At 33.6% G+C, this 26,300-nt stretch overlaps 1 protein-coding gene across 5 annotated transcripts in view; it reads right to left on the reverse strand.

Moving 5' to 3' along the window:
- Positions 1–26,086, reverse strand: part of LRGUK (leucine rich repeats and guanylate kinase domain containing) — a 122,005-nt gene extending 95,919 nt beyond the window's left edge. For 3 of the 5 annotated variants that reach the window (XM_074267887.1, XM_074267884.1, XM_074267883.1), the window contains exons 1-7: positions 25,762–26,086; positions 22,532–22,639; positions 19,211–19,292; positions 13,564–13,664; positions 10,900–10,981; positions 7,591–7,715; positions 3,226–3,369 (exon numbers count right to left, since the gene is read on the reverse strand). In XM_074267887.1, coding sequence (XP_074123988.1) covers positions 3,226–3,369; positions 7,591–7,715; positions 10,900–10,981; positions 13,564–13,664; positions 19,211–19,292; positions 22,532–22,639; positions 25,762–25,992 — 873 coding nt within the window. In that variant the 5' untranslated portion in view covers positions 25,993–26,086. Of the gene's footprint in view, positions 1–3,225; positions 3,370–7,590; positions 7,730–10,899; positions 10,982–13,563; positions 13,665–19,210; positions 19,293–22,531; positions 22,640–25,761 lie in introns of those variants that run through there. The other 2 variants (XM_074267885.1, XM_074267886.1) reach the window with 2 other exon arrangements.
- Between the last annotated feature and the right edge of the window lie 214 nt (positions 26,087–26,300).

Below are 26,300 nucleotides of genomic sequence, written 5' to 3' on the forward strand. Positions count from 1 at the left end.
CCATTGGATATCTCCTATTAATTTTTGGAAATCATTTAAGGTGTTCAACTTCTCTGTTCTTAAAGAAAGCTTTTGTACTGTGAGTATCTTAGGATATACTTCATATCCTAAATATTGAAAAGGAGCATGTCTTTGAATTTTTTCTGTAGATATATGCAGTTTGTAGTACTTTAGTGTTTCCATGGTCTTTTGTAGACATGCTTCTAACATTTGTTCCTCAGGTGCACATCCCAAAATATCATCCATATAATGTAACAATATTACTTTTGGAACTGCTTTTCTTACTGAAGCAAGAGCAGCAGCAACATACATTTGGCACATAGTAGGGCTGTTTTTCATTCCCTGTGGCAAAATTGTCCATTCATATCTTTTATAAGGCTCAGCCAAATTAACACTAGGCACTGAAAAAGCAAATCTTTTCATATCCTCCTTATCTAGAGGGATAGAACAATCCTTAATGTCTATAACCCATAGAGGCCATTCTCTTGGCAACTGAGTAGGAGATGGAAGTACAGGCTGAAGACTTCCCATAGTTTCATTTATTCTTCTTAGATCAGTTAACATCCTCCATTTTCCAGATTTCTTTTTCACCACAAATACTGGGGAATTCGAAGGACTTAGAGAAGGCCGCAAGTGTCCTTGGTCAAGTTGTTCATTCACTATGTCTAATAAGGCCTGAATTTTATCACTTCTGATTTTTTCTGGGTTTTATTTTCTTCCTCTGGGAAATCAGAGGGTTGGACCAAATAATTTCTCAGTTTTAGGGTCTAACATTCCCGTCCAGCCCATGTCCTGTGACCCTACGCATACATTTTCTGTAGAATAGGGCCATATTTCTGGCCACAGTTTGCAGTGGGACAACAGTCTAGTTGTCATATAGTGGAAGATCTGCTCCATGTCAGTTGACCTAACTTCCAAAAGGCAGATCTGCTTCCTTGAGCTTCCAGATAAGGAGGCTATTGTTGATCATGTATAGATCATTGTCCCCATTGGTAAAACTCAGGGAGGGCAAGGGTCTTATGTGAGACTTTAAGCAAAAGGCTACTGAATCCAAGTGTGGGAGATGTTATTATAGGTGAAGGAAATGTGATCTATCAAAGAAAAATACGCAAATGTTAACCTGGAAGTTTGTGAGGCAAGATCTGGCAATCTTGGTGGCCATGGACTAGATAACTAAAATATAAAATTAGGACTTAGGCTAGATTCTTTTTTGCTTTTGGGAAGATGGAATTTACTACAGAATTCCTGAAGGAACACTCATGAATCAGACAATAAAGGTAAGAAAAAGAACTACGGAACATTTGGAATTTAGTAACAAATACATGATTTCCAGGCATGATGTTGAAGATTCCTAAAGGCTGCCAGAATGGGCTTGGTGGTCCAGACCTTGAGATACTGGTTCATTCTGAATATCCCCATCCTCCAGTTGCCCTATCCATCTAAAGAAAGTACTCCTGTGAGAGGATATCGACAGTAAAAGAACCTGTTAACAAGTCAAAGAGGGCCCTTTAAATCCCCAGGCCCAGTTGTGGCCAAAAAGACCTACTCTTTGTTTTGTTTTTCTTTTTGTTTTTAATAAATTTTATTGTTATATTTTATTTCTATATCATCTACAATTCCCAATGTACTCCTCTCTCTCCCCTTCCTAGAAAGCCATCCTTTTTAAACAAAGAATAACATAGAAGAAAGCTGTTCTACATAATTAACAAATGTACTGAAAAAGTTTAACACTATATCTAGCATTCCAAAATCAGTCTTCCACCTCTGCAATAAAGGTGAGGGAGAAGGTGAGGGTAACATTAGTTTTCAATGGGACCATTATGACATCTCTGAAATCATCAATACCTTTCATTTGTTTAACGGTGATTTTTTCTCTCAATTCCTGAATGACAAATGATTTAAAATTGTATTCTCTTGTAAGGAACAACTAGCTATATTCCCATATTAAAGAATACCCTTTTGAGGAGAGGACAAGAGTAGGTTTCCAAAAAGCATTTGAATGTAAGTAGGGAGTGTAACTGTCTACAGAACTTAAGAGCTTTCAAACTGTGACTAAGAATTCCCTTATTTTAGAAGCAAATTCCAATCAATGTGCAAATAAAAAAGATTTGAATATCTACAATTTGATCTAAGATGGAAAATGTTCTCTTCCTTCCCTGGCAGCATTGGAACTTTTGCTTATTCTAAGCCCATGAATAATGAAGTGTTGTAGATTAGAACTGAAGGGCATAAGTATAAGTGAATGGATACATGTTTACATAGCACTACATCTGCCTCTATACAGCACTGACACTTTCTACCAAAACCAACCATATCCTTAAACTACATCAGAAGGAAGCTTTGGATTTCTCTCAAGATACAAAGTCCCCAACATGAACACAATTATTTCTTAAGCCATGCCATAGAACAAATCAGCCAGGTCTACTAATTTAATACTTTATGCTTTGAAATATGTTTCATTAAAAATAAAGTGTCACCTGGGCAAGTCACAACTTCAATTGCTCCAGCAAAAAAATAAATAAATAAAGTGTCATTAGAAACAGAAAACAACTTGTATAATTTGTGAAGAATTGTGAATGAAGTGTGGTGTGGGGATTTGAATAAATGTTACTATTCATTATGTAGTTAGAACATCCTATTGCATTAAATTTTTATATTAAAATCTATTCTAGTTACAAGTCTGCATTCTTCTCCCACCCCCACCCCAGCTACAATCCACCCTATCAATTTAGGAAAATAAAACAACAAAATTTGTTACAAACATATATAGTTAAGGAAAACAATTATCACATTAGCCATGCTGCAATATTTAAAACAAAAGACTTCACTTCTTCAGACTATGCATTCTTCCTTTTAAATATTATTGATGAGAGCCTCCTCTCAGGCTTCCTAGGACACCATTATTTTCCTAGAGCTAACATTTCAAAACAGCCAAATGCCAGCCATTCTACCCAAAATGTGGAGGCAGAGGATCTATGAACTTCTGGATCAAAATTTCTAGATGCGATCTTGAGAGAAAAATATGATATAATTGACAACCTTTGAGACATGATTATGAAAAATATTGTGCTAATTCTGGCAGTCAGTCAATAAACATTTATAAAGCAAACACTCTATGCCAGGCAGTGTGCTAAGCTCTAGGGATACAAAGAAAGATAAAAGACTGGGTGTTCACAATCATCATTGTTATCTCAAGAAAAAAAAACTGAAAATAAAAACTGTTACCTTATTATCCTCTAGGTTGATGACTTCCAGAAGGTCATGATTTTCTATTCCTTGTAAACTACTGATTTTATTACCCGATAAGTCCAAGTTCTGTAGTACTTTGAGGTTCTCCAAACAAGAAATTTCCTGGATCTGGTTATTGCTCTAAAATTGATCAAACACACTTTTAATTTTAGTTTAGGTTATTGACAACAAATACTGTTATCCTGAATGACTTTTTTCATTTTAATATTGTTCAAAATCTGGTAAGAAGTGGTAAATTATTCTTCTACATTCCTTCATATAAAAAGAATGAATAAATAAGTAAATATTCAAGTATTCAATATTCAAATGAATCTTATCACTTTGGGAGTTTCTTTCAATGGTATAGATCACAAATATACCATCTGGGTAATTCTTGCCCATATGAAGTTGCCCACAATGGCTCTACCTGCTCAATATGTCAGAAAGAATAGATGAACAAATCTAATTAGGTGGTAAGTCCCAATATATACTATCTTCATTCCCAGAAAGGAAAAATGAATGTTATTCTCCTCTTTAATTGAAAGGAAAAAAATCATACTCTGAAAAACTAAATAAATGTCTACATATTTCAAAGCTTTTTTATTAAAAATGGAAATCTGATGCAATTCTTTAGGCAAAAGACCTCTTGAATGTCAGAAGCTTTACACAATTACCCCATTCTCAGAAACTTGCTCAAGAATAAGCATTTACTTTTATTAGAAGGTCAGTTACTCATGTACAGATATTCTTTCTGACAATGAAGATGGAAAAGAAAGCATACAAAGCAAATTTTGCCATCTTGTCTAATTCTCACCTTTCTCTGTACTCATAATCACAAATAATAATAGCAATATATTTTTTGAATAAATTTTATAATAGTTCTACCACTCTTTCCAGGAAGAGAGGTGATTGCCAACACAATTATCTCTGTTGCTTCTTGAATTATCTTTAATTCTATGCCTCACACTAACAAAGTATATTTTCAGTTTAAGTTAATAAATTAAAACTGTCATCTCAGCATCATCACCCAATAATGTCATTTTCTGGATAATTATTTAACTTTTTTTCCCCTTTTAATAAAGACTTAAAATTCAAGAAATGAACATTATGGTATTGAGCTGGATGAGCATTTCTAACATTTTTCCTGACTTGTACATTTTTAATTAGGCTATTAATAGGTACATTCACCTACTATTTCTCATAAGGATTTATTTTAATAGAGTACAGTCAAAGAAAAAAGTTCTAAAATTGCTGATCTTTCAAATCCTGGAAACAAAAAAATATGATTTTGTAAGTAACTCCCAAGTGCCATTTTGAAGATATAAAATTCCTAAGAGTTCTCTTCAGTAAGCAGAACTCATTATTTATTTTAAGTCAAGAAGAAGACATTTTTAAAATATATCCCATATTCCTTTTTCTATAGTCAAAACAAAATTCATCACTCCTTGGAGCTTAAGGATTTGGATAGAGTAAAAAATATAATGGGGATAGAAATAAAGAGGTCAAGTATGGAGAAAGAAAAAAAAATTGAACATATTTAACATGCCTGTTTACCACAATTAATTATATGAACATCTTTGTAGTAAAAATAGACATCCCTGTAATTAACAAAAACCCAAACCATGCAGTTTATCAATTTTGTATCTACTTTTTTCCAATGAAATCTGAAATGCTTTAGTTACTTTAAATAATTAATAATAATAATAATATTCCTTTGGCACATTAAGATTGGAAAAGTATACTATGAAAAATACATAGGATATTTCGCTTGATGCTTACTTACATCAACCCTATGAGGTATGTCCTATTATTATCCCCATTTTGCAAATAAAGAAACTGAGGCTGAGAAAAGTTAGGTGATTTGGCTAGGATCATTCAGGCTAGCTGGTAAATATTAGAGGCAGAATTAACTTAAGATTTATCACAATCCCCCATGCCAAGCTTCCCTCCAATGAATTCATAATTACAATACCTTTGTTTGATATCTGACAAATGGTGAAACTGAGATCTAGAGAGGTTTGTAGACACATACTATAAAAAAATCCCCAACTAGCATAATTTCACCACAATGCCATTAATACATCATTATCAAACCCTAGAATAAGATCTGAAATCTCTGTTAAAATACTACTGCAAATCAAAGGGTTTGTAGTAATTTTAGTTAACAGCTCTTATTACACCCCTTCACATAGCAGAGGGGAATCAATTAAAAATATTAGCTGGCCTATGCCTAAAGTCACAAAACAAATAAGAAAATGCCCTATCTCCTGAAATTCCAAGCTAGTTTCTGCTAGTTATAAGAAAAAATTCTCAAGAAATAATATATCAAGATGTAAATTCAAAAGAGATAAACCATTTCCTAAAAATAATGAAAGTAGAAATACACATAAACTCTACTAATCTGAATAAGAAAATAGGTTTTACTTCAGGGAAACTGAATTTTAAAGTTTGGAATTCATTGTCATTTCTTAAGATAAATTTACATTTCAGTTTACAGTGAAAGCAGATGCCAGAGAATTAATAATTGCTTTTGATAATGAATGTTTTTCTTTATTCTTCTTATTAATGACAAAAATAAATCTCTTTTAATGGGGTTTAAAATGAAGTAATTGGCTGTGTTTAAATTGGTAAAGCAAACCTAGAGTCTAGAATATGTGTGTAATTTCATTTTGGTATCACAGTGAAAAAATAGAAAAGAAAATTTATTCTCAAATGATTAGAAGAAAATTGAAAGACATCATACTCCATGTTTTCACCAATTCATCTTTGTGGTATGAAAGGGCAATTCACCTAATCACTTATTGACAAAAGATATAATGAATATACTACTTTTCCTAAAAGATACTTAAGAAAAAAAACATCAATATGGATTACTTACTATTTGGAACACACTCTTAAATATGATAGTGCCATGAGTATTATTCTTAATAATGGATTTAACTTTTATCCCCCACATATTCTAAATTCATATCACTTGAAGTTAATGGGAGCTCCAAGCATATATGCCCCTGTAGCAAGGATATAATCCCCCAAGAAATAAAAACCCATTGTAAATTCTGCCAATAGCAGTCCAAATTATTGATAAATCATTTTTATTTATCACTGGAATTTTCTCTTAACTAGGTGAGTTCATTGACATGGTGGAAGAGACAGAATATATGACCTAAAGTCAGGTGAATTGGATCTTGATCCCTGTAATCAACTTACTCGGTAGCCTCAGGCAAATTCCTACATCTCTCTTTGCTTCAATTGTACCATCTATAATCTGATTTCAGTACCTTGCACCAGCCTTCCTCACTGTGTATGTTGAATTTCAAAAATGCACTTTAAACACTTTAAAAGAAGAATAAAATCAACATTAAATTCTCTATATTAAAGAGGGTAAGAACATAAAATTTCACAAACTTAAAAAGACATAAATAATACAAAATTTCATTTAAAAGAACAATTTAAACTAATTTTCTACCTCACCAAAACTTAAGATATGACCAGAAAGTAAATTTTGCCTGTTCAAAATTCACTACCAACTTCCTCATCCAGCGGTTACTGTAGTAAACAGTAGTGAAACAAGGACAAAGAGTAAGAAGAAGAACTGGTAGAAGTTATTTCAGAAACACTATATGTGTATAGAGAGGTAATAATCTTGTAGATTTTTTCCATAAAAGAAATTCTTTTGGGTCAAATTGGCCCAAATTCAATCACTTAACCTCTCTCAGTCTCAGTTTCTTCAACTGTAAAATGAGCCAAGTGGCCTAAATTACTTTTAAGGTCCTTTCCTTCTCTAAATCTATGATAGTATGAAACTTCCCATTACATGTCCCTTTTTTTCACTAAAAATGAAATGTTACTGACTAAACTTAATAATTCCCTTTCATAATTTCTTACTGATTCTATCCTGGGAGAACAAAATGCATCATGCATCAATTACCTGAAACATAGTATATAGAAATTATGGGATTAAAAATCCTAAATTTTTTTCATTGCTTCTTTTAAATTCTAAAATTGATTTATAAATGCTACTAGTATCATTATTCATTTTTCAAAGTATTTTTGGAAATTAGTACAAATGCCATTTTTCCAATACAAAAATGCCCAACATGTTTGAAAAATTAATTCAAAATATTTGAATATCAAAATAGGTAATCTTTAATTGCCACTTAGCCAATATATAAAAGAGATCCATCTATGCAAAAGAGCATATTTTTTTAAAAAGCAAAATAAAACATTAATGTTTTCTCATTTTGTGAGCCAATGAATATATTAATAAATTTTTAAAATTCCAAGAAATGAACATTTATATGCCCACTAATTATTTTAATATTGTTATATTTTTTGAAAGAACAAGAATTTTGTTAGACTTACCAGACAGAGTATTTTGATTGGTAAAGAACACAAGCCAGTCATTGTAGTGATTGCGTTATTTGCCAAACTGAGATGAGTTAGATTTTCACAATTCTCTAGTCCTTTGATATCCTTTATTTCATTATCTATATAACAGGGGCTGTATTTAAGGAAAATATTTTTAAAAGCCTTATATTTATTTTTAAAAAGTCAATGTTAAGTTGCCATAATAGGAATCATTTACTATTTAAAAATTTTTAAATAAAGCAAGAGACAGTAGAGAATGGATGAATTCTATGCAAAGCATATTTTAAAATGAATAAATAGTACTAGAATTTAGTAGAAAGCAGATTTTGATTATTTAGCTACATTTACATTAGTATGTTTGTGGTTTATTTAATCAGAAGGGAAAGAAATATCACAATACCATATTGCTACCTTCCTAGCAAAGGATTTTCCTTTGGTTAATTTAATAGTCTATTTGAAGATGTTATTAGTGCTTTCTCACAGAGCCTCTGAGTTCAGGAGAGGACTTACTCTGCAGGCTATCTCTAGATTAGTTTAGTTACAACTAGCATATTAGATGACACTCTCAATCTTCTTGAAGGGCAATAAGAAATTTGTCCCACTTTTGTATCCTCTGAGGTATTAAACGGTCTATGATAATAGATGATGCCAAGGTAAACCTTTCATTAAGGAACAATCCAACTTTTCTTTGACTAGCACATGTGCCTTTACCTTCAAAAGTGCTCAGATCTCCTTTTACTCTAAAAACTCCCATACAATATTACTTTTTCTCCTTTCCTATTAAACTTCTCAAATAAATAGTCCTTATCCACTTATTCCATTTCCTCACCACCCAATACCTCTAACTTCTTGCAATCTATTTTATTCCTTCTTTCCATGCTTTATTGAAACTGATCACTAGGAAATTACCTATTCAAGCCCAATTCCTTTTTCTCTTTGTTTTTGACCTCTCCTTAGCACATTTCAGTTTTAACTCTCCTTCCTCTGGCCCTTACTTCTTTGACAACTTTTGGGTTTTCTTTTTCCATCTGCCCTCTCATTATAAGTGTATCTAAGTCTACCTCCCATTACTGTAAACTGGACATTTCTCAAGGTGAGTTTGTCTTTTCCCACTCTCCAAAACCCACTATTCCTTCCAACCTTTCTATTTCTATTTCTCAGTTACCTAAATTCAAAGCATTATAGTCATATAAACCAGAGCTTAAACTTTTTCCACTCATGTAGATTCCTTTTTATTTGAGAATTTTTTATATGACCCAGGTACATAAGTACATAAAATAGGTATATAACTCAAATATCTATTAATAATAAATCATAATTTAATGACCCTCACATTCAAGTATGAAACTCTATATAAGGTGATGGACCACAGTTTAAGAGGCTGGGATCTAAAACACTTAAAAACCACTTAATTCAAGTTATTCCAAAAGCTCCAATGCCTTTTAGCATTTGAGTTCCCATCTTCTTAGTCCCATCCCTTGGGTCTTCTTAAGACCTTAGTTTAGGTCCCATATCTTAGTGCAATAAAAATATTCCACAAAACATGCCCATCCTGTTACTCCACAACAAAAAATTTCCCTTCCTAAATAGGTATACTAATGCATTGTTGGTAGAGTTGTGAATTGCTTCAATCATTATGGAAAACAGTTTGGAATTAAGCCCAAAGAGCTAGAAAACTGCACATACTCTTTGATAGAGCAATATTACTATTAGATCTTTATCTCAAAAAGATAAAGGAAAAGGACTTTTATACACACACACACACACATATACATACACACACACACACACACACACACAAATATGTGCAGCAGCTCTTTTTTTGTGATGGCAAAGAGTTGAGGAGATACTCATCAATAAGGTCATGTCTGAAGAAGTTGTGGTATATATGATTGTAATGGATAGAATTTGGAACTCAAAATTTTAAAAATTTCATATTAAATATATACATATATGTGAGTATATTGTAAAGACATTTTCCATTCCTGACAGGCTAGCCTCAAGTTCATTAAACATTTATTGATATTTATTATATATTATATTATATATATATGTTATATATCACAAATATATATAATTGTATTCCAAAGTAGTACATGGAATATTCATTAAAGACACACAGAACACAAAGTAGTTCAGTTTACTTGACGTATAGAATAAAAGGAGAGAGGGCTAAGGTTGGATAAGGATAGAAAGGTAAAGCACATCTTGTGATGGATGTGGGAGGCTGAACTTTCCTTGGGGAGAATTAGGGAGCTACTTAAGATTTTGAGCAAAAAAATAATTAGACTAAAATTATGCATATGGAAGACTAGCATGATAGAGATATAAAGGATTGATTAAAAGGGTGAGAAGTGGGGTTAGAAAGACTGTGATTGAGTCATTTCAGGGGTTTTCCTGGTAAAGGTCCTGGTTTCCCATTTCCTTCTCCAGCTCATTTTACAGATGAAAAAACTAAGGCAGACAGAATAAAATGATTTGTCTAAGATCACAGAACTTAGAAGTTTCTGAGGTCAGATTTGAACTCAGGAAGATCAGTGTTCTAGACTCCAGGCCCAGCATTCTATCCACTGTGTCATAGTCAGAAGGATTTCACATTATTAGTTCACCAGGGCTCTACTAGTTTAGCCCTTCCAGCACCTTGGAAGATAAGCAATATGAAATCAATAACAAGTCCTGCAAAATATATTTTCACATTAGCCATGTTGCAAAAAACAAAGAAAATTTAAAAAGTGAAAAAGTATGCTTCAAACTGTATTCAGAATTCTCTAAAGATGGATAACATTTTTCATCACAAGTCTTTCAGAATTGTCTCATTGTATTAATCAGACTAAGATTTTCTCAGTTGATCATTTCAGTTGCTATTAGTATGTATAACAATATGATTCTGTTCACTTCATTTTGCACCAGTTCATATAAATGGCAGCAATAGAATTGTTTAAATCTCTATTTTCACATGCAAGATCAATTTTAAAACTAGCTCAAGTGTAGAGATGAATTGGTACTCTAATAAGAAATCACAATTCAAAATATAGTGTCCAATTCTGTAGTTGAAACAGAAATAAATACCTAAACATAAGACATATGATTCATAGCTTTCCCAATATTATTTTCATAAATCTTGATTTAAACTTTTAAAAAACATACATTCTTTCAACATTTTAATTTTTTAAATGTTTTAATAGGTTGATATGTTATTACTATAGCTTTAGCAACAGTACTGTACCACCAAGATGTATAAAAAATAGTAAATTTGAAAAATCTCTTATCAAAAATATTTCCTTTATCTAATCCAAAGGATACTATCCAATATTAATTTACTGAGCCCGGAGTATGCATACAAATCATTCATTTCTGGAATTTTGTTGTTTGAAAAATCCACCTTCTGAAAAAAACGACAGATCAATTTGCCATAAGTTGTTTATCCTTTCATCTTTTTACAACAGCATAGCATAAGAAAAAATATTTACATAAAAATGAATAGGGATGATTTTACTTAAGCTTAATGATATTACAAAGGTAAATTTGGTTAATCTTTATTAATATTAAATAATAAATTTAAAAATAAATTTTATTGATTAATGAAAAAATTATTGATACTAAAACATGGCAAACATCTCTTAAATGATACTTATCACATAAAGAATCCTAGTCCGAGGAACATGTAACTTCCATGGAACTCTGACCATTGACATAGGCAATATATGCAACCAAATCAAATTCGTCTGTGTTTAAAATTCATATTAATTTTTTATTAATCTTTCAGAATTCTACTTGATTTTGTCTCTAACAACATTTGACTTATTTTCTCTGGATTTTCCTAAATTCAATTCTTTTAATTTATATGACTATCTTTATTTCCTTTTTCTTTGCTTCTTTCTATCCCTGTGTCAATTAATTTCTCCAAATATTAAATATGAGAAGAATTCAGCTTTAATCCATTCTTTAAGCTATATCCCTTTCACTTTATGAGCTTTCTCATAACTATTTCAAGAAAAATCTTTTCTAGACTATGTATTCATTCCCAAATAATTGGTATGTGATTGATTAGAAAACATTATCTAATGCTCAGAGACTTTTATTTTCCTTTAATTTATCTTTTATTCTTTTTCTTCTCTTTCCATGTGTCTATTTAGCATGTGTATTAAATGTATTTTTTGTATATAATATTTTAAGGTTTTAAGTACAGAGTGTTAAAGTACTATAATATGAATTGGAGCCTAGCTGTAATTTTATGAAGCTCAGGGCCAGAAGAAGCTAATTCATCAAAAAATACAAATAAACAAGCATTTTCTAAGTGGCTGCTAGGTTACACATACAAGACAACATATTAGGCCCTTTGGGGGAAGTGTAAGATACAATTTCTAGTCTTAAGGAACATAGTTTACATAAATGCATAATCATTGGAAAACATTAAATATGAAGGAGGGCATACCAAGTAGGTGGAACAATGGAAACAAACCATGCCCTCATTCAGTAGGATGATTGAGGATTATATGGGCAATAGTCTAGCCCCTCTTGGAGCTGGGAAGCTTCTGTAGGATCCCATGTTTTTAATCTTATTAATACCCCTAAGATTTAGAGACTTCAAAGTGGTAGGATAGGAATTGAATGTTTTGGGAGAAGAGATTAGGGTGGATACCTCCAGTAGTATGTGATTCTAAGGAGGCTTCCCAAGGGGTGAAGAACTATTTCAGGAGGAAAAAAACATCTGCCAGAGACTAGGAGAATTGACAATGGTGTCAACAGTGGAGGCTGCAAAATGCCTAATCAGAGTGCCTAGAGGTTCCATAGGAGAACATAATGTGGCTTTTGTGTATAAGGGAATAACAATCTAGTGTATTCATCTTACAAAAAAAAAAAATAAACATTATTTTAAAAGAAAAAAATAACAAGACTGATAATAATTGAATGATTACTAAGCAAGAAAGAAGAAATCAATAAGAATGCTATTCTGCCATGATACTGTAATATGAATGAATGAATGCTATAGTAGAATGAATTTGAAATAGATTTCCATGTTTTTGCAAGTCTTATTAAAGAGTTTTAACTCTAAAACTTAGACTTAATTTGTTTTACAAACAAAATGTAACCCTGGGAAATATGACAGTAACAGTTTATGTCCATGTAAAACACACATGTGAATTCATATAATGCATAAAAATTCACATAAATGATTGACCATACAAAGTTCAAAAGCACAGAAACATTTTTCATTGATAAATGGAGTCATGTGATAGAATGCTAATCAAGCTGTTTTGTAAAATGCTTGATACAGTTTGTGCTGTAGGGATGCAAAAGTGTATTTAGAGGTATGGACAGAATTGATATTTCTATATAATAATGATAATAATACTTTCTGGTTTACAACTTACTTTACATATATTATCTCCTTTATATACACAAGTTTAAATGAACAGTTTATGTAAAAATAAGAATCAATGCTAATTTTAAAAATTGAGTTACATAAAGAAGGTGTTTGGAACTATGAGGAAAATGTCTATGCTAAATAGGTTTTCCAGAACTCAATGCTGATATGCAATTTTTTCTGCTCTGATTTTAAAATATATAATAATAATTCCTAGATTTTAGAGAAAGGAAGAACTTATTTTTTTCAGGAATGTCTTATATCATCCTGTTATTTTTTAGCAGACTTTTCTAAAAAGATTGTCAGTTTGACAGGTTAGCTTATACCTTTATTTCTTCAAAATAAAATAATAATAACCTACTTTTTTCCTCTTCAAAATTTAATTAATAGCTATACTATCCACTATGGCACACTCTTCCAGATATATAAAGATTAAACATGATTAGTCACTCCAAAAACTTTCACTTGTTCTCTACTAAAATCTGAACCTCTCAAAGTAAATGACTTGTATCTCTCTTGCATTGTTTTAACTGCTTAATTTAGTATACAAATCTACTAGGGAATTTAATACATTAATTTAGCACAACTATAAATTCTACCTTAAGGTTCTTAGGTGGCTTGAAACCGAAGAATGTGGTCAATTCATTGTGAGAAGCATTGAGTTCTATGAGATAAGGCATGTAACCAACACAGGACAAATCTGTGCAGGGAAGAAAGAACACAGAATAAGCTAAACCAATGAAATAAATAAAATTAGGCAAAAGCAACTAACAAAAATATATATTAACAACATAACAATATATATTACAACAATATTCATAATTCCCCCTCTCTTGAATGATCAAATGTTTTAAAATGTACATACTTCACACAAGTCAACACTCTTAGACTTCTCTTCCACCTAGCCTTTGACTAGAACAACTAAAAATAGCAAATGAATTGTTTTAGGTCTCATTTTATTCTCCTGTAAATCATTTCAATAATACACAGAGGCGCTAATAAGTAGTATTTTACTACTTGTGAAGAGCAGCAGGAGAAAAATGGATGAGAAGCAGTACTTCCAGATAATTTACCAAATAACCAGCCTTTAAACAACCAAATTACAAGAACATAAAAAAAATGGAAATTAATGCAACCTCTGTATTTTTAAAAAATGTTTATAAATACATGAGAATTAATCACTGAAACCTAAATTTTGTGAATTTTAAAAGATTACTTTAATAAATTCTATACTTCTATTTTAATTTCTATTTTGTTAAAATAGTTGGCTAAATTATTCAAGGTAATTCCAATAGGATTGGGATGAAAAATGGCATCCACATCCTGAGAGTTACAGAAACTGAATGTGGATCAAAATATAGCATTTTCACCTTTTGTTTTGTTTTTTTCTTTCTCATGTTTTTTTTTCCTTTTTAGTCTGATTTTTCTTAACTTGACAAATATGAAAATATGTTTGAAAGGATTGTTCACATTTAACCTACTTCAGACTGCTTTCTGTCTTGGGGAGGGAGGAGGTGAGAAAAAAAAAGAGGGAAAAATTTAGTACACAAAATTTTACAAAAATAAATGTTGAAACAAGGTGTTTTAAGGCAATTCCAATAGACTAATGATAGAGTCATCCACATCCATAAAGAAAACTATGGAGTTTGAATATGCATAAGATTTTCACCTTTTTGTTGTTTGCTTGCTTTTTTTCTTTCTCTTTTTTTCTTTTGATCTGATTTTTCTTGTGCAGCATGATAAATATGAAAAGATGTTTTGAAAAATTGTACCCTTTTAACCTATATTGGATTATTTGCTGTCTAAGGGAGGGGAGTAGGAGGAAGGGAGTGAGAAAAATTTGGAACACAAGATTTTGCAAGGGCAAAAATCATCCTTGCATGTATTCTGAAAAATAAAAAGCTATCATTTAAAAAATAAAAATTTAAAAAATGAATGTTGAAAGCTATCTTTACACATATTTGGAAAAACTAACTACTACTGAAAAAAAAATTCACCTAAACTTTATATGTGGTCACAAACCAACATTTTGTACTTTAGTTCCAAGGAAAGAAATTCTATATTTTTCCACTGGAATCATATGTAACTTTTAAAAATAAGTACAAAGTATAAAATTTGCTCAGGAGAACATTCTTATCTTTATTTATAATACAAAATTTAAATGGATTCAACATCATTGGCAACATGATTTAGTCAAAAGTACAGTGTGAATCAAATGACATGTATTCTATGCTCCAATTTCCTCACATGGGCAAGGTTCGCAAGCACTTATTATTATTTATTATAGGATTTAGAATTTAAGGAAGAAACCTGAGAGATCATCAAATCCAAGCCAGTATTTTTTCAAAGAGGTCCTATTTAGTAAAGCTTCTTCTTTCTCCTCCTCTTCCTCCTCCTCCTCCTCTCTTCTCCTTCCTATTCATTATTGTTATTATCATCAGCATTATTAATGCCTTGGCAAGTAGTCCTTCTGCTTCATTATGTGAGATAGGGATGAAAAGGGAGATAGTAGTAGAAAACAAATAGCTGATATGAGATGAGAAAGAAAGGAGAAGGAGCTCTTGGCAAATTCCCTCAATGTTTTCAGTAAAATATGATTTTTAAAAATGAGATCTGGTGTCTAGACCAGATACTATTTTATGGCCCATGTGACCATGAGAAAATCATTTGATCTCTCTGGTTTTTACTTTATAAACTGTAAAATCAAATGTTTGAATTTTGGTGGCTACTATATTGCTACAAGATCTAAGTTCCATGACTCTTAATGGTTCACAGACCAAATCAGATAAACCAATTCTGATGTACAAAATTTGCTAAAGGAAAAAGTTTCCAGTGGTTCTAAGAACCTGGGCAAGTTATTAAAGCTTGACAATGCTGTTTATCCATCTATAAACTGAAAAGATTCTAAGGTTTCCTCTAGTTCTAAATATATGATCCTATTACTTCACTGAATGCAAAAACATATTTTTTATCTATGTGTATCCAAATTCCATTGACCTATTAAAAACTTCAGAAGCTGTGACTTTGAAAACATTTATCATTATTTTGTTTCTAAGTTACAAAATAAAGCACTAGCTTAAAGGTACTTCCTGACATGTCATCAAAATCCCTGCAAATGCTTTAAAAAATAATCATGACATATACTCATCTGAAGACTTATATTGCCTATTATATTATTTCAGAATGGTAGAATGAACCATAAATCACACCTAAAGTCTACTTTGTTTCTCCTAAGTAATATGAAAGAATTAATGCAGCATTTATTAAGTGCTTACTATAGGGAAAATATTGCCTTATGCACTGGGGATACAAATAAAACAATGAGGCACTCGCTCTCCATGTAACAACACATGGAGATTTTCAATTGCAAATCAGATGGAAATGTCCTATGCTCTTTAGAGTGCAGATGGCTATAAATTTGTTCTATTAGTTCCTTTACCAGTTATTGTGGAACAAAATATACAGATGTGAGGTCATTTATAATATATTCTCATTAAAATGTTTTAAAGTAAACCTTAAGGAAAAAAATACAAAAGAAATCAGAAAAATGCCTGGATTTGTCTTGGCAGGTAGACACCCAAATATTTTATTTTGCCTACACTTATTTATTTTATTTTTATTTTTGCTGAGGCAATTGGGGTTAAGTGATTTGTCCAGAGTCAAACAGCTAGGAAGTGTTAAGTGTCTGAGAACAAGTTTGAACTCAGATCCTCCTGACTTCAGGATTGGTGCTCTACCACTGCACCACCTAGCTGCCCCCTTACAGTTATTTTAAGTGGAATTTCTCTTTCTATCTCTTGCTGCTGGGTTTTGTCAGTAATATATAGAAATACTAATCATTTGTGTAAATTTATTTTATATCCTGCAACTTTGCTAAAGCTTTTAATTGTTTCAAATAGGTTTTTGGATGATTTTTCTAGGATTCTTTAAGTATATCATCATATCATCTGTAAAGAATGATAGTTTTATCTCCTCATTGCCTATCCTAATTCCTCTAATTTCTTTTTCTTTTCTTACTGCTGAGGCAAACATTTCTAGCACAATGTTGAAAAATAGTGGTAATCATGAGCATCTTTGTTTCATCACTAATCTTATTAGGAATGTGTCCAGCTTTTTTCCATTACAAACAATGCTTGCTGTTGGCTTTAGATAGATATTGCTTATTATTTTAAGGAAAACTCCCTTTATCCCTATGCTTGCTAGTGTTTTTAATAGGAATGGATGCTGTATTTTGTCAAAAGCTTTTTCTGTAACTATTGAGATTATCATATGATTTCTGTTGGTTTTGTTATTGATATGGTTTATTATGGTAATAGTTTCTCTGATATTGAAATAGTCCTGAATTCATGGTATAATAAATCCCACTTGGTCATAGTGTATTATCTTGCTGATAAATTGTTATTTTTTCTTTGCTAATATTTTATTAAAAAGTTTTCCATCAATATTCATTAGGGACATTGGTCTATAATTTTCTTTCTCTATTTTGGCTCTTCCAGGTTTTGATATCAGTACCTCATTTGTGCTAAAGAAGGAATTTGGCAGGAATCCTTCTTTATCTAATTTTTTCCAAAAAGTTTCACAATATTAGAATTAATTATTTTTTAAATGCCTGGTAGAATTCACTTGTAAATCTATCTGATTCTGGAGATTTTTTCTGGGGAAGTTCATTGATGACGTGCTCAATTTATTTTCCTAAAATGGAATTATTTAAGTAATTTATTTCTTCTTCTGTCAATCTGGACAATTTATATTTTTGTCCATTGATTTCTAATCAACAAAATCATGGGAAAACAACAAAAGTGAAGGAAAAAGCCTAAGAGAATAAGTAAGCCAAAAAGGAGAAAGAAGCAAGTTTTCCATGATCAAAGTAAGAAATAGCAAGGGAGTTGTTGTTTCTTATACATAAATAGTGAAAGATCTGCATTAGTAGATGAAGACACAGTCCCATACTCAAGAAGACCAGTATTCAGGCCCTAGCTTGGAAATTGTGACCAAGCATAGTCATTTAACCTTTGTGTCCTAGACAGCATTCTAAAATTATACATTATAGAAGAGTTACTGATTTTTATGAGTGAATTAAGTTATATTCCAAGTGCATCCCACTACACTGAAATAAAAGGTCTAAACAAGGAAGAAAGATAACAATTTTAGAACTACTCAGGAGAAAGTACTCTGTTGAAGTCCCAGACCAGTGCCTTATAAGAGTCCTTCAAGGTTATATCATTAGAGTGCCATCTCTAAAGATTGTGCAAAGCTAGAAAAGCCTCAGCAATGGGCCAAGGAAGGGATGTACATCTTTCATCCAAAGATCAGACTTGTGTAACTTTTTAGAGGTTCCTTTTTGGTGGTGTGATGATGACATTTCCAGTCACAGCAATTCATAAAGAGAGTCTATTAAAAGTAGTTGTCAATGATATGCATTGATGGATCACAGAATTGCAGAATTTGAAAGTTGGAAGAGGAATTTTAAAGGTCATATAGCCCAACCCCTACAAATATTAGGAAGAAAAAAATCCAATGCTTTATCTGTACAGAATGTACAAGACAGTAGAATTAGCAACCAAGATTAAGGAGAAAGGGCTTAGGTGTGGGGGGGAAATGAAGAAAGAAGAAGAAGAAGCATTTAAAGATCACTTTAATAAAAACAGAAAGAGTAGCACAATGTGTTTTTTCTGCATATACACAATATACATACATATATACATGAAATACAGAAAAAAAAGAAAAGTTCAAGATGGAGTTGAAAAAATAACAATAAACAGAAAGGGGAATAATTTACACATACTCAAAAAATTTTCTGTTTCTAGTGTTGAAATAATAAGTTTCAATAGCCATCCAGAAAGAAAATGGAAATATGAAAGAGGAACAAATTAAGATAGAGAACCATTAAGGATAAAGGGAACATAAAAGTAATGTATAATCTTTATTGAAGATTAGAGAAAAGTAGGAAAGGAAAGCAGAATGCTTAAACCTTAGGGCATAATCAATTTCATAAAAGAAATAATGCTTCAAAAATTTCACCTGAATCTCTGATAAATAAACACAATTCTTTGGTATCACAAATATACTAAGGCATATTTGTAAGCCTTTCTCTTTTGTTTTGAGGCAGTGAAACCATATGGGAATTGATTCATAACATCACTAAAATGAACTTTTATGATATTAACTACATATTATGTTAAACCATTTTAACTCTCTGTAACTCAGTGATCTTCATAAGAGTTTACTATAATAATTGTTACATACCATTAATTTTATTGTGTGACAGGTCCAAGTTCTCTAGGTGAACATACCCACAAAGAATGGAGACATCTATTAAATCAGAGTTCTGAGAGAAAAAAAGTAAAAAAAAGACTTTAATATCATTTTAGTCTCCTTAGAATATGTGGGAAATAGAGATGACACAAAGCAATCAGGCATACCCTTCAAGTAGATGTTGAAAGTGAGACAACAAACTCTAACAAGAAATAAAATATAAATTCATGATCCTACCAATAAGGGACCTTCAAAAGAAGAAAAAAGACATTCAAATAATCACATGAAGAAAATGACTGCTAATTGGATCAGAATAAAAACAGTGAAGGGTTGTGAGCCAAGAAGTCACTTGTTCCTGGCAAAGACAGCTATAAAACACAAGTCCAATAAAATTTTACCCCAACTCAGATTTCATTGTCTCTGCACATGAAATTCCAGCTCCTATATCCCAGACTTGACTATCTCCCATGCCTAGAAGGCACTCACTCATGACCTCAGAGACCTTCATCTTCCCTTAAGATGCAACTCAACCATCTTCTTTCTGCAGGAAAGACTCTCCTGATTCCACTCCTCCCAAATACTAGTGCCCTCCTAAACTTTTTTCTATTTAACTACTTTTTTAATATATTTATTTGTTGGCTTTATGTTCATATATTGCATATATATTTTAAAAATATGCTTGTTAAATTTCCCATTAGAATAGAAGCTCAAATCCAATTCCAATTGATCAATGATGGACAGAATCAGCTATACCCAGAAAAGGAACACTAGGAAATGAGTGTAAACTGCTAGATTTTTTTTTTGTTTTTGTTTTTCTCCCCAGGTTATTTTTTACCTTCCAAATCCAATTCTTCCTTTGCAAGAACAACAAAAAAATTCGGTTCTGCACATATATATTGTACCTAGGATATACTATAACATATTTAATATGTATGGGAATGCCCGCCATCTAGGGGAGGGGGTGGAGGGAAGGAGGGGAAAATTCTGAACAAAAGGGAGTATAAGGGATAATGTAAAAAATGTTATAATTATAAAATTAATTTTAAAAAATAAAAATATAAAAAAAGAATATATAAATGATCAGATTTACAGATTAACTCAATTTAAGAATAAAATAATTAAAAAAAAAAGAATAGAAGCTCAGCAAGGGTAAGGATGGTTTTGTACTTACTATTAATACTCCCAGTACCTAGCACATTGCTTGAAACATTGTAGATGCATATGAAATATTTGTTGGTTCATTTTATACCTAATCTAGCAACATTTAATAACAATGCATAACATCTATACATGGTTACTTTTAAAGCTTTTTCATTGTACTATTTCATTTGATCCAATAATTCTACGAGCTAGGCAAGGTATAGTGATATGTATATATAGTACAGTGTAGAAGAGCGAGCCCTGATCCAGGCTAAAAACTTGGGTTCTAATTCTTATCTGTGCCACAAACTCAGTGTGTGATGTTGGGTAAATCACTTAGTGAACACACTACTAAGAAAAGACATGGGAATCTGGGGTCCTTGATGTGATGGCAAATGTGGTCAGGGAGAAAACTAGTTAGGAGTCATTAATCAGAATGTTCAAATATAGGCACTTCTAAGTATTCAAATATAGACACGGAAAGCACTTCTGACCCCACCCTAGTCTCCTACCACATAGACTCCTTCACAGAAGTGGGAGGCCTATGAGTGTAGCACATTGCACATGTTGTAAGCTTTCTAAAATCAGAAGCTGTCTTTTGCTTCTCTTTTTGTACCTCCCAACACTTAGCACAGTACCTGCCACATAGTAGGCAAGTGTTTATTGAGTAATTAATATTGTCAATTTTTTGTGATATGTTGATTAGTTTTGCTAATTTTTTTCTTATTTTTTTTTGTCCTTGAAAAACATTATTTTTACATGGGATGGTTCTCTGGGGGAAGAGGAAATTTTGCTGATGTAAAAAAAAGGCATCAAAAATTTTATTAAAAGGAGATAGAACAGATGAAAATGAGATACATTAAAGATGCCAAACATGGAAAAGATAGATTAAGATAAAATAAGTCAAATAATGTCCTATAAGAAAGAAATCTAGTGGCAAAATGAGTTTTATTTGACTAAAATAAGATAGAAAGAATTGTTTTTGTTTTGTTTGCTTTTTACAGACTAATTTAAGATAGAGCACTGTATACATAGGTAAAGCATTGATTGAAAGGGGTTTGAATCAGAATATAATAGTTTCTTTATTATCTTCATACTATATCTAATGCTATGTATGTATAGCAGGATCAATACATGTTATGGATTGATTCATTTTTTAAAAATGTTTTAAATAATTGTGATATATGCAAACCTTGCTATTATGCTGTCATTCAAAGGGCATAGCAGGAGATTGAATTGTAGGTAAATCTGCCTTTTAATGCTGCATTAAGTCTTCTCAAATGAGGTTTAAGATGGAATAACTTTAAAATAAACGTCATTGTGTAACAGAATGGTAAGCTGTGGCAATGTTCCAACTTGAACAAATACATTGTTCAGTTAACAAATTATCCCAAGATTTATAACTTTAAGAAAGCTTAGAGATCATATTTTACAGATTAGGAAACTAAACCCCAGGATATTAATTTAATTTGAAACAAAATCAAAACTTGAAGTATTCAGATTATTCTTCATTATTCTCATATGATTAAATCAAATCCTGCTACTACTTTTAAATAAAAGTGAAATTTTAAAAAATTACTGATTAACAAAAGACAAATTTTCTTTAAAAACCTGTATCATTGCAGCATTCTGGGGGCTGGGAAAAGTTGGATCACCTTGACACACTTAAAAATAATCAACTCAACACAAAACGTGTATTTTAGTTTGGATTCAAAGATAAATTTTGGACATACAATCAGTATTTTTGAGTTGTAATTATGTCATGCTGCTCTTAGCCTATTATTGGTGGAGTAAGTAATCCCCATGTTGCCACACCAACAGCAGGTATAAATATGGGGAGCAAATTATATGCTCCTAACTGAAGTTTCTATCCCTGAAGAAGGGTGCTTCAGAGATATTGGGTTTGCATTAGGAATTATGATGAAGAGACTCAAGTAGGAGAGCAATAATAGTAAAGGAACTTGAGAGCTTGATAACCAAATGGGAATTCCCAGAAGTTTGGTATTTATATGAATAGCTATTAAATATCAATTTCTATCAAAATGAAATGATTTGGGACTTGGAATGGTGTTTACTCACACACAAATCAATATCAAAAAACTTAAGAAACCAACAGGTATAAGGTCCTAGACGTACACACACAGACAATCATTGGGGTTCTATTATACTCACAGGCAATGATAGGTTAAGGTAGACTTGCTCAGTACCAGGACCTGAGCGGCCCAATTTAGAGAGAGCTTCTGCCACTGGTTCTTCTCTGAGAACTCCATCAAACTCATTCTGAAAAGGAAAAAAATGATAAACAAGGAAGCCAGAAAGATAAAGATATAATATGAAATTGTACCATTACACAAGAAAATTTTGTTATTTTTGTTCTTGAAGACATGTAAATAACATATGTTTGTATATACTGATGAAATGACTGTCTCGATTGTCACAAAATTTACAGCTATTGACTGTCTTCACACATGAATATATAGTTACATTGGACTAAGAACATGTCTCTGGTGTTTTTGTTGAAGAAAGGAGTCTTGAATGTATATATTTCACTGGCTTCTTCCTCTAGAATCAAATGTTTTGTATCCTTTTCCAAAAATATTATTAGATCTGGACATGTTTCAAATAGAAATAGTGTAGTAGTTCCAAAGTGTCATGGATGAACATTTTTGGTCCTGGAGATGACAATGAAGGCTGTCCTGTAGCAATGCAGTATTTACTAAGATTTTAGAATCTTACATTGTGTGTCAGCCCAACATTAAGTCTGTCTGTCTCCTGCAATTCACCAAGACCAAAGCCATTACCCATCTCTAAGTTAGTGACTTCAACTTAGAAAACTCTTGGATCTTTTCCACTTAACCTAGTAATCTTCTGCTGACAAAATTATCTGCTCCAATATTAGAGTCATATTTAGGTGTATGCTACTGCAGGATTTATCTTTTCCATAAATTCTCCCAATAATCTTATATTAGGACTTAAAATTATCATACTCTAATTTCCCCCATCCATACAAGTTAATCTATGGCATCTACAATTTAAATTTATATGATTTTTAGTCAATTAGTGAATGAGGAAGCAAAGATTGAGGAAGAGAGATGGTGTTAATTTATTAACACAATACAATACCAAATTCATTTCAATTTAGCAAAACTTTATTAAATTTCTACTGAATGGAACAGGCCTGTGGTAGGCATTGAAAGCTAAGTGCCAGGATTAGTATAAAGGAAAGGGCTTAATTTTAAAACTACTAAAATCTTCTAATAGTTTCTAGACCCCCAGGAACGCAACTATTACATAATCATCATCCCCTTCACCATCCCATTAGTCTCAATCATGAGACTCAACTTTGGGGTGGGAGAAATTGACCAAAAACCCCAAAGGGCTTCTTCTTTAAATTTTTTTATTCAGAAATGTAAAGGTGTTGCTTCTTTAGATTTGAAATAGTCGAAATAAAATTTAAAATTATGGAATAATCAGCTCTATACCAGAATCAGAATAGCAAAGGAATCTCTACATACAAATCAAATGGTTCAAAAATGAATATCAAGTGAAAGTCAAACTTTCTACTGTTTGTTAATAGCATGCAGAAGGCAGATTAACAATGGTTCTAATGAACCCCATAGAGGAAAAGCAGATGTTAATTAGAAGAATAATAAAGTAAACTACAGATTCATTTGTGAATTCCTCCGGGGTGGACTCTGATGGAAACCACACAAACATCTCAAAGTTGCAAAACAATGTGGCAGTTTTGGAGATATCTATCACATTTAAGAATAGGAGGAATCACTAGGAAAAAGTTACTAATCTAACAATACAGACTTTAAATACCCAGGGGTAGACAGAAAAGGACAGAAAAAGTTGGGTGGTTAGCCCTGAATGGACACAAAAGGGAAGTGTACCAGTGGATTGAAAACCAGTAAAGGAGAGACTGAAGTTTAGGTTAAGGGAGTAAAATGAAGTGATGGTAAAAGGGAATAACGAAAGCAGGGATGTTAACTGGGAGAATAGAGAAGGAATAGAAAAGCAAACTACCAGGAAAAATAATAATGCAGCAGAAGGCAACAAAAAGTTTCATGAAAGGAGGGGCAGGATTAAAGGAATAGGATTTCTTGGGGGTCTGTTAAAGAGAAGGGGGGAAACTGAAGGGAAGGGAATGAAGTAATGGGAGCTGGCTCTAATGCGGCTCTTCCAAAGTAGGTGGAGGACCGCGTATTGTTGTAGGGAAACGCCAGTACAGAAATGACACTACCCGTCTGCCAAAGTTGTGTGATAGACAGCTAAGGACCAGAGGACGATCTTAAAAGGATTGACAGGAAGACAAGGAGAGAAGCATGGGGAACGGGCGATGATTAAAAAGGAGATTTGAAAGCAGCACCCATCTTGTAACGTGATTCCCCTAAGACCCCCTTGAACCTGTAGAACACATCCACGGAATTCCCAAGGTGCGGGAAAATTCCTTTGCTGAAGGTTAAAATGTAAGAGCGAAGCCTTAAGCCTTCTTAGTCATTTATACTCTAGTGTAAATGGCCCTATTCCTCACTTTCTCAGAGTCCCCCAAGCCACCAAGAGCTTAGGGGGCATTCCAAGGGGGAGGGGGAGAAAAAGAATATTCCAGTTTTGCTTCTGGCTGGCCTAATAAAAACCCTAAGGCAGGAGGGAGGAGTGGTGATTCACTAGGACATAGAGTGCCTTGGTATGGACTGAAGTGACCGTCCAAGCCAGAAGAGGAGGCCCGAGGCGCAGGGTCCCTGGGGACTGCAGGGGGGAGGGGCGCAGCGGGGAGCATCTGGAGGAATCGCGGGACAGTGAAGGCCGGGAGCTTCCGGCTTTAGAGAGGTGAGGGATGTATTTGACCTGGGGGGGGGGGGGGGAGAGACTCGTGTGCAGGAGAGGGGACATATTTGTCCTGGGAAAGGCCCCAGAAAGTAGGTGGGGACCGCAGGAGGGAAGTGCAGCTGACCGGGAGCGGGGGAGGGGGGGGGCGGGGGGGGAGGAGGGACAATCTGGCCGCAGAGAGGGTACGTGAAAAGAACCATGAAGAGGACGCCTGGGGATGACACTGGGGAGACGACCACGGAGAGGGCACGTGCGCGTGGGAGGGAGGGGAAACCAGGGAGTTCACTTAGCCACGGGGAGGGCACGTGGGGACCGGAGCCAGAGGGGCGCATGTGGCCATAGAGTGTGGGGGGAGCAGAATGTCGCGTGGGCCACAGGGTGCGGGGGGAGGGAGCAGAGGGGCGCGTGTGCCCGCTGAGAACACGTGGGGAAGGGGCTAGAGGGGAGGGAGCAGAGGGGCGCATGTGGCCGCGGGGAGGGCGCGCGGGGCGCTGCCCGGAGAGGCGCAGGGAAAGGGGGTTCCGGCTCGCGGCCGCGGCCCGGGAGAGCCGCAGGGGGAGAACGCTCACCTCCACCACGGGCATCTCCTCTTCAGACTGGGAGGACTCCTCCTCAGCCTCCGCGTTGTCCTCCTCTTCCTGGGCTTCGTCTTCGTCGAAGCCTAAACGAAATGAGGGATCATTGCGGAAGAGCTGCTGGAGGAAGAAGGAGACGCTGGAGTAGCCGCTTGGCAGCTTTTGCCCCAGAGGGAAACTGGTAGTCGTCGAAGAGTGGTTTAATCTCAGCTCCTGGGACGACATGATTCAGGCTGGTGAGAAAGACTCCCCAAGGGAGTCCCGGGGATGGAGAAACGTGTCACCGGGATACGGTCCCGGAGGCGGCCATCTTGTTTAGTCCCGGTTGCCTTGGAGACCGCGGGGCTAGTGATGGAAGCCGCAAGGGGATTGTGGGGGTTGTAGTTTGATTCTCCTCCTTCGACTTCTCCTATCCTCCTTTCTCTCCTTCCATCACTCTTTGCTTCTTTCTCTGTTTCTTTAAATCCTGTATCGTGCTTGTGTCTTTGTTTCTACGTGTTTCTTGTTTTCAGTCACTGTTTTCTAATTACTCT

Source organism: Sminthopsis crassicaudata, chromosome 5 (genome assembly GCF_048593235.1).
Source record: "Sminthopsis crassicaudata isolate SCR6 chromosome 5, ASM4859323v1, whole genome shotgun sequence".
NCBI lineage: Eukaryota > Metazoa > Chordata > Mammalia > Dasyuromorphia > Dasyuridae > Sminthopsis > Sminthopsis crassicaudata.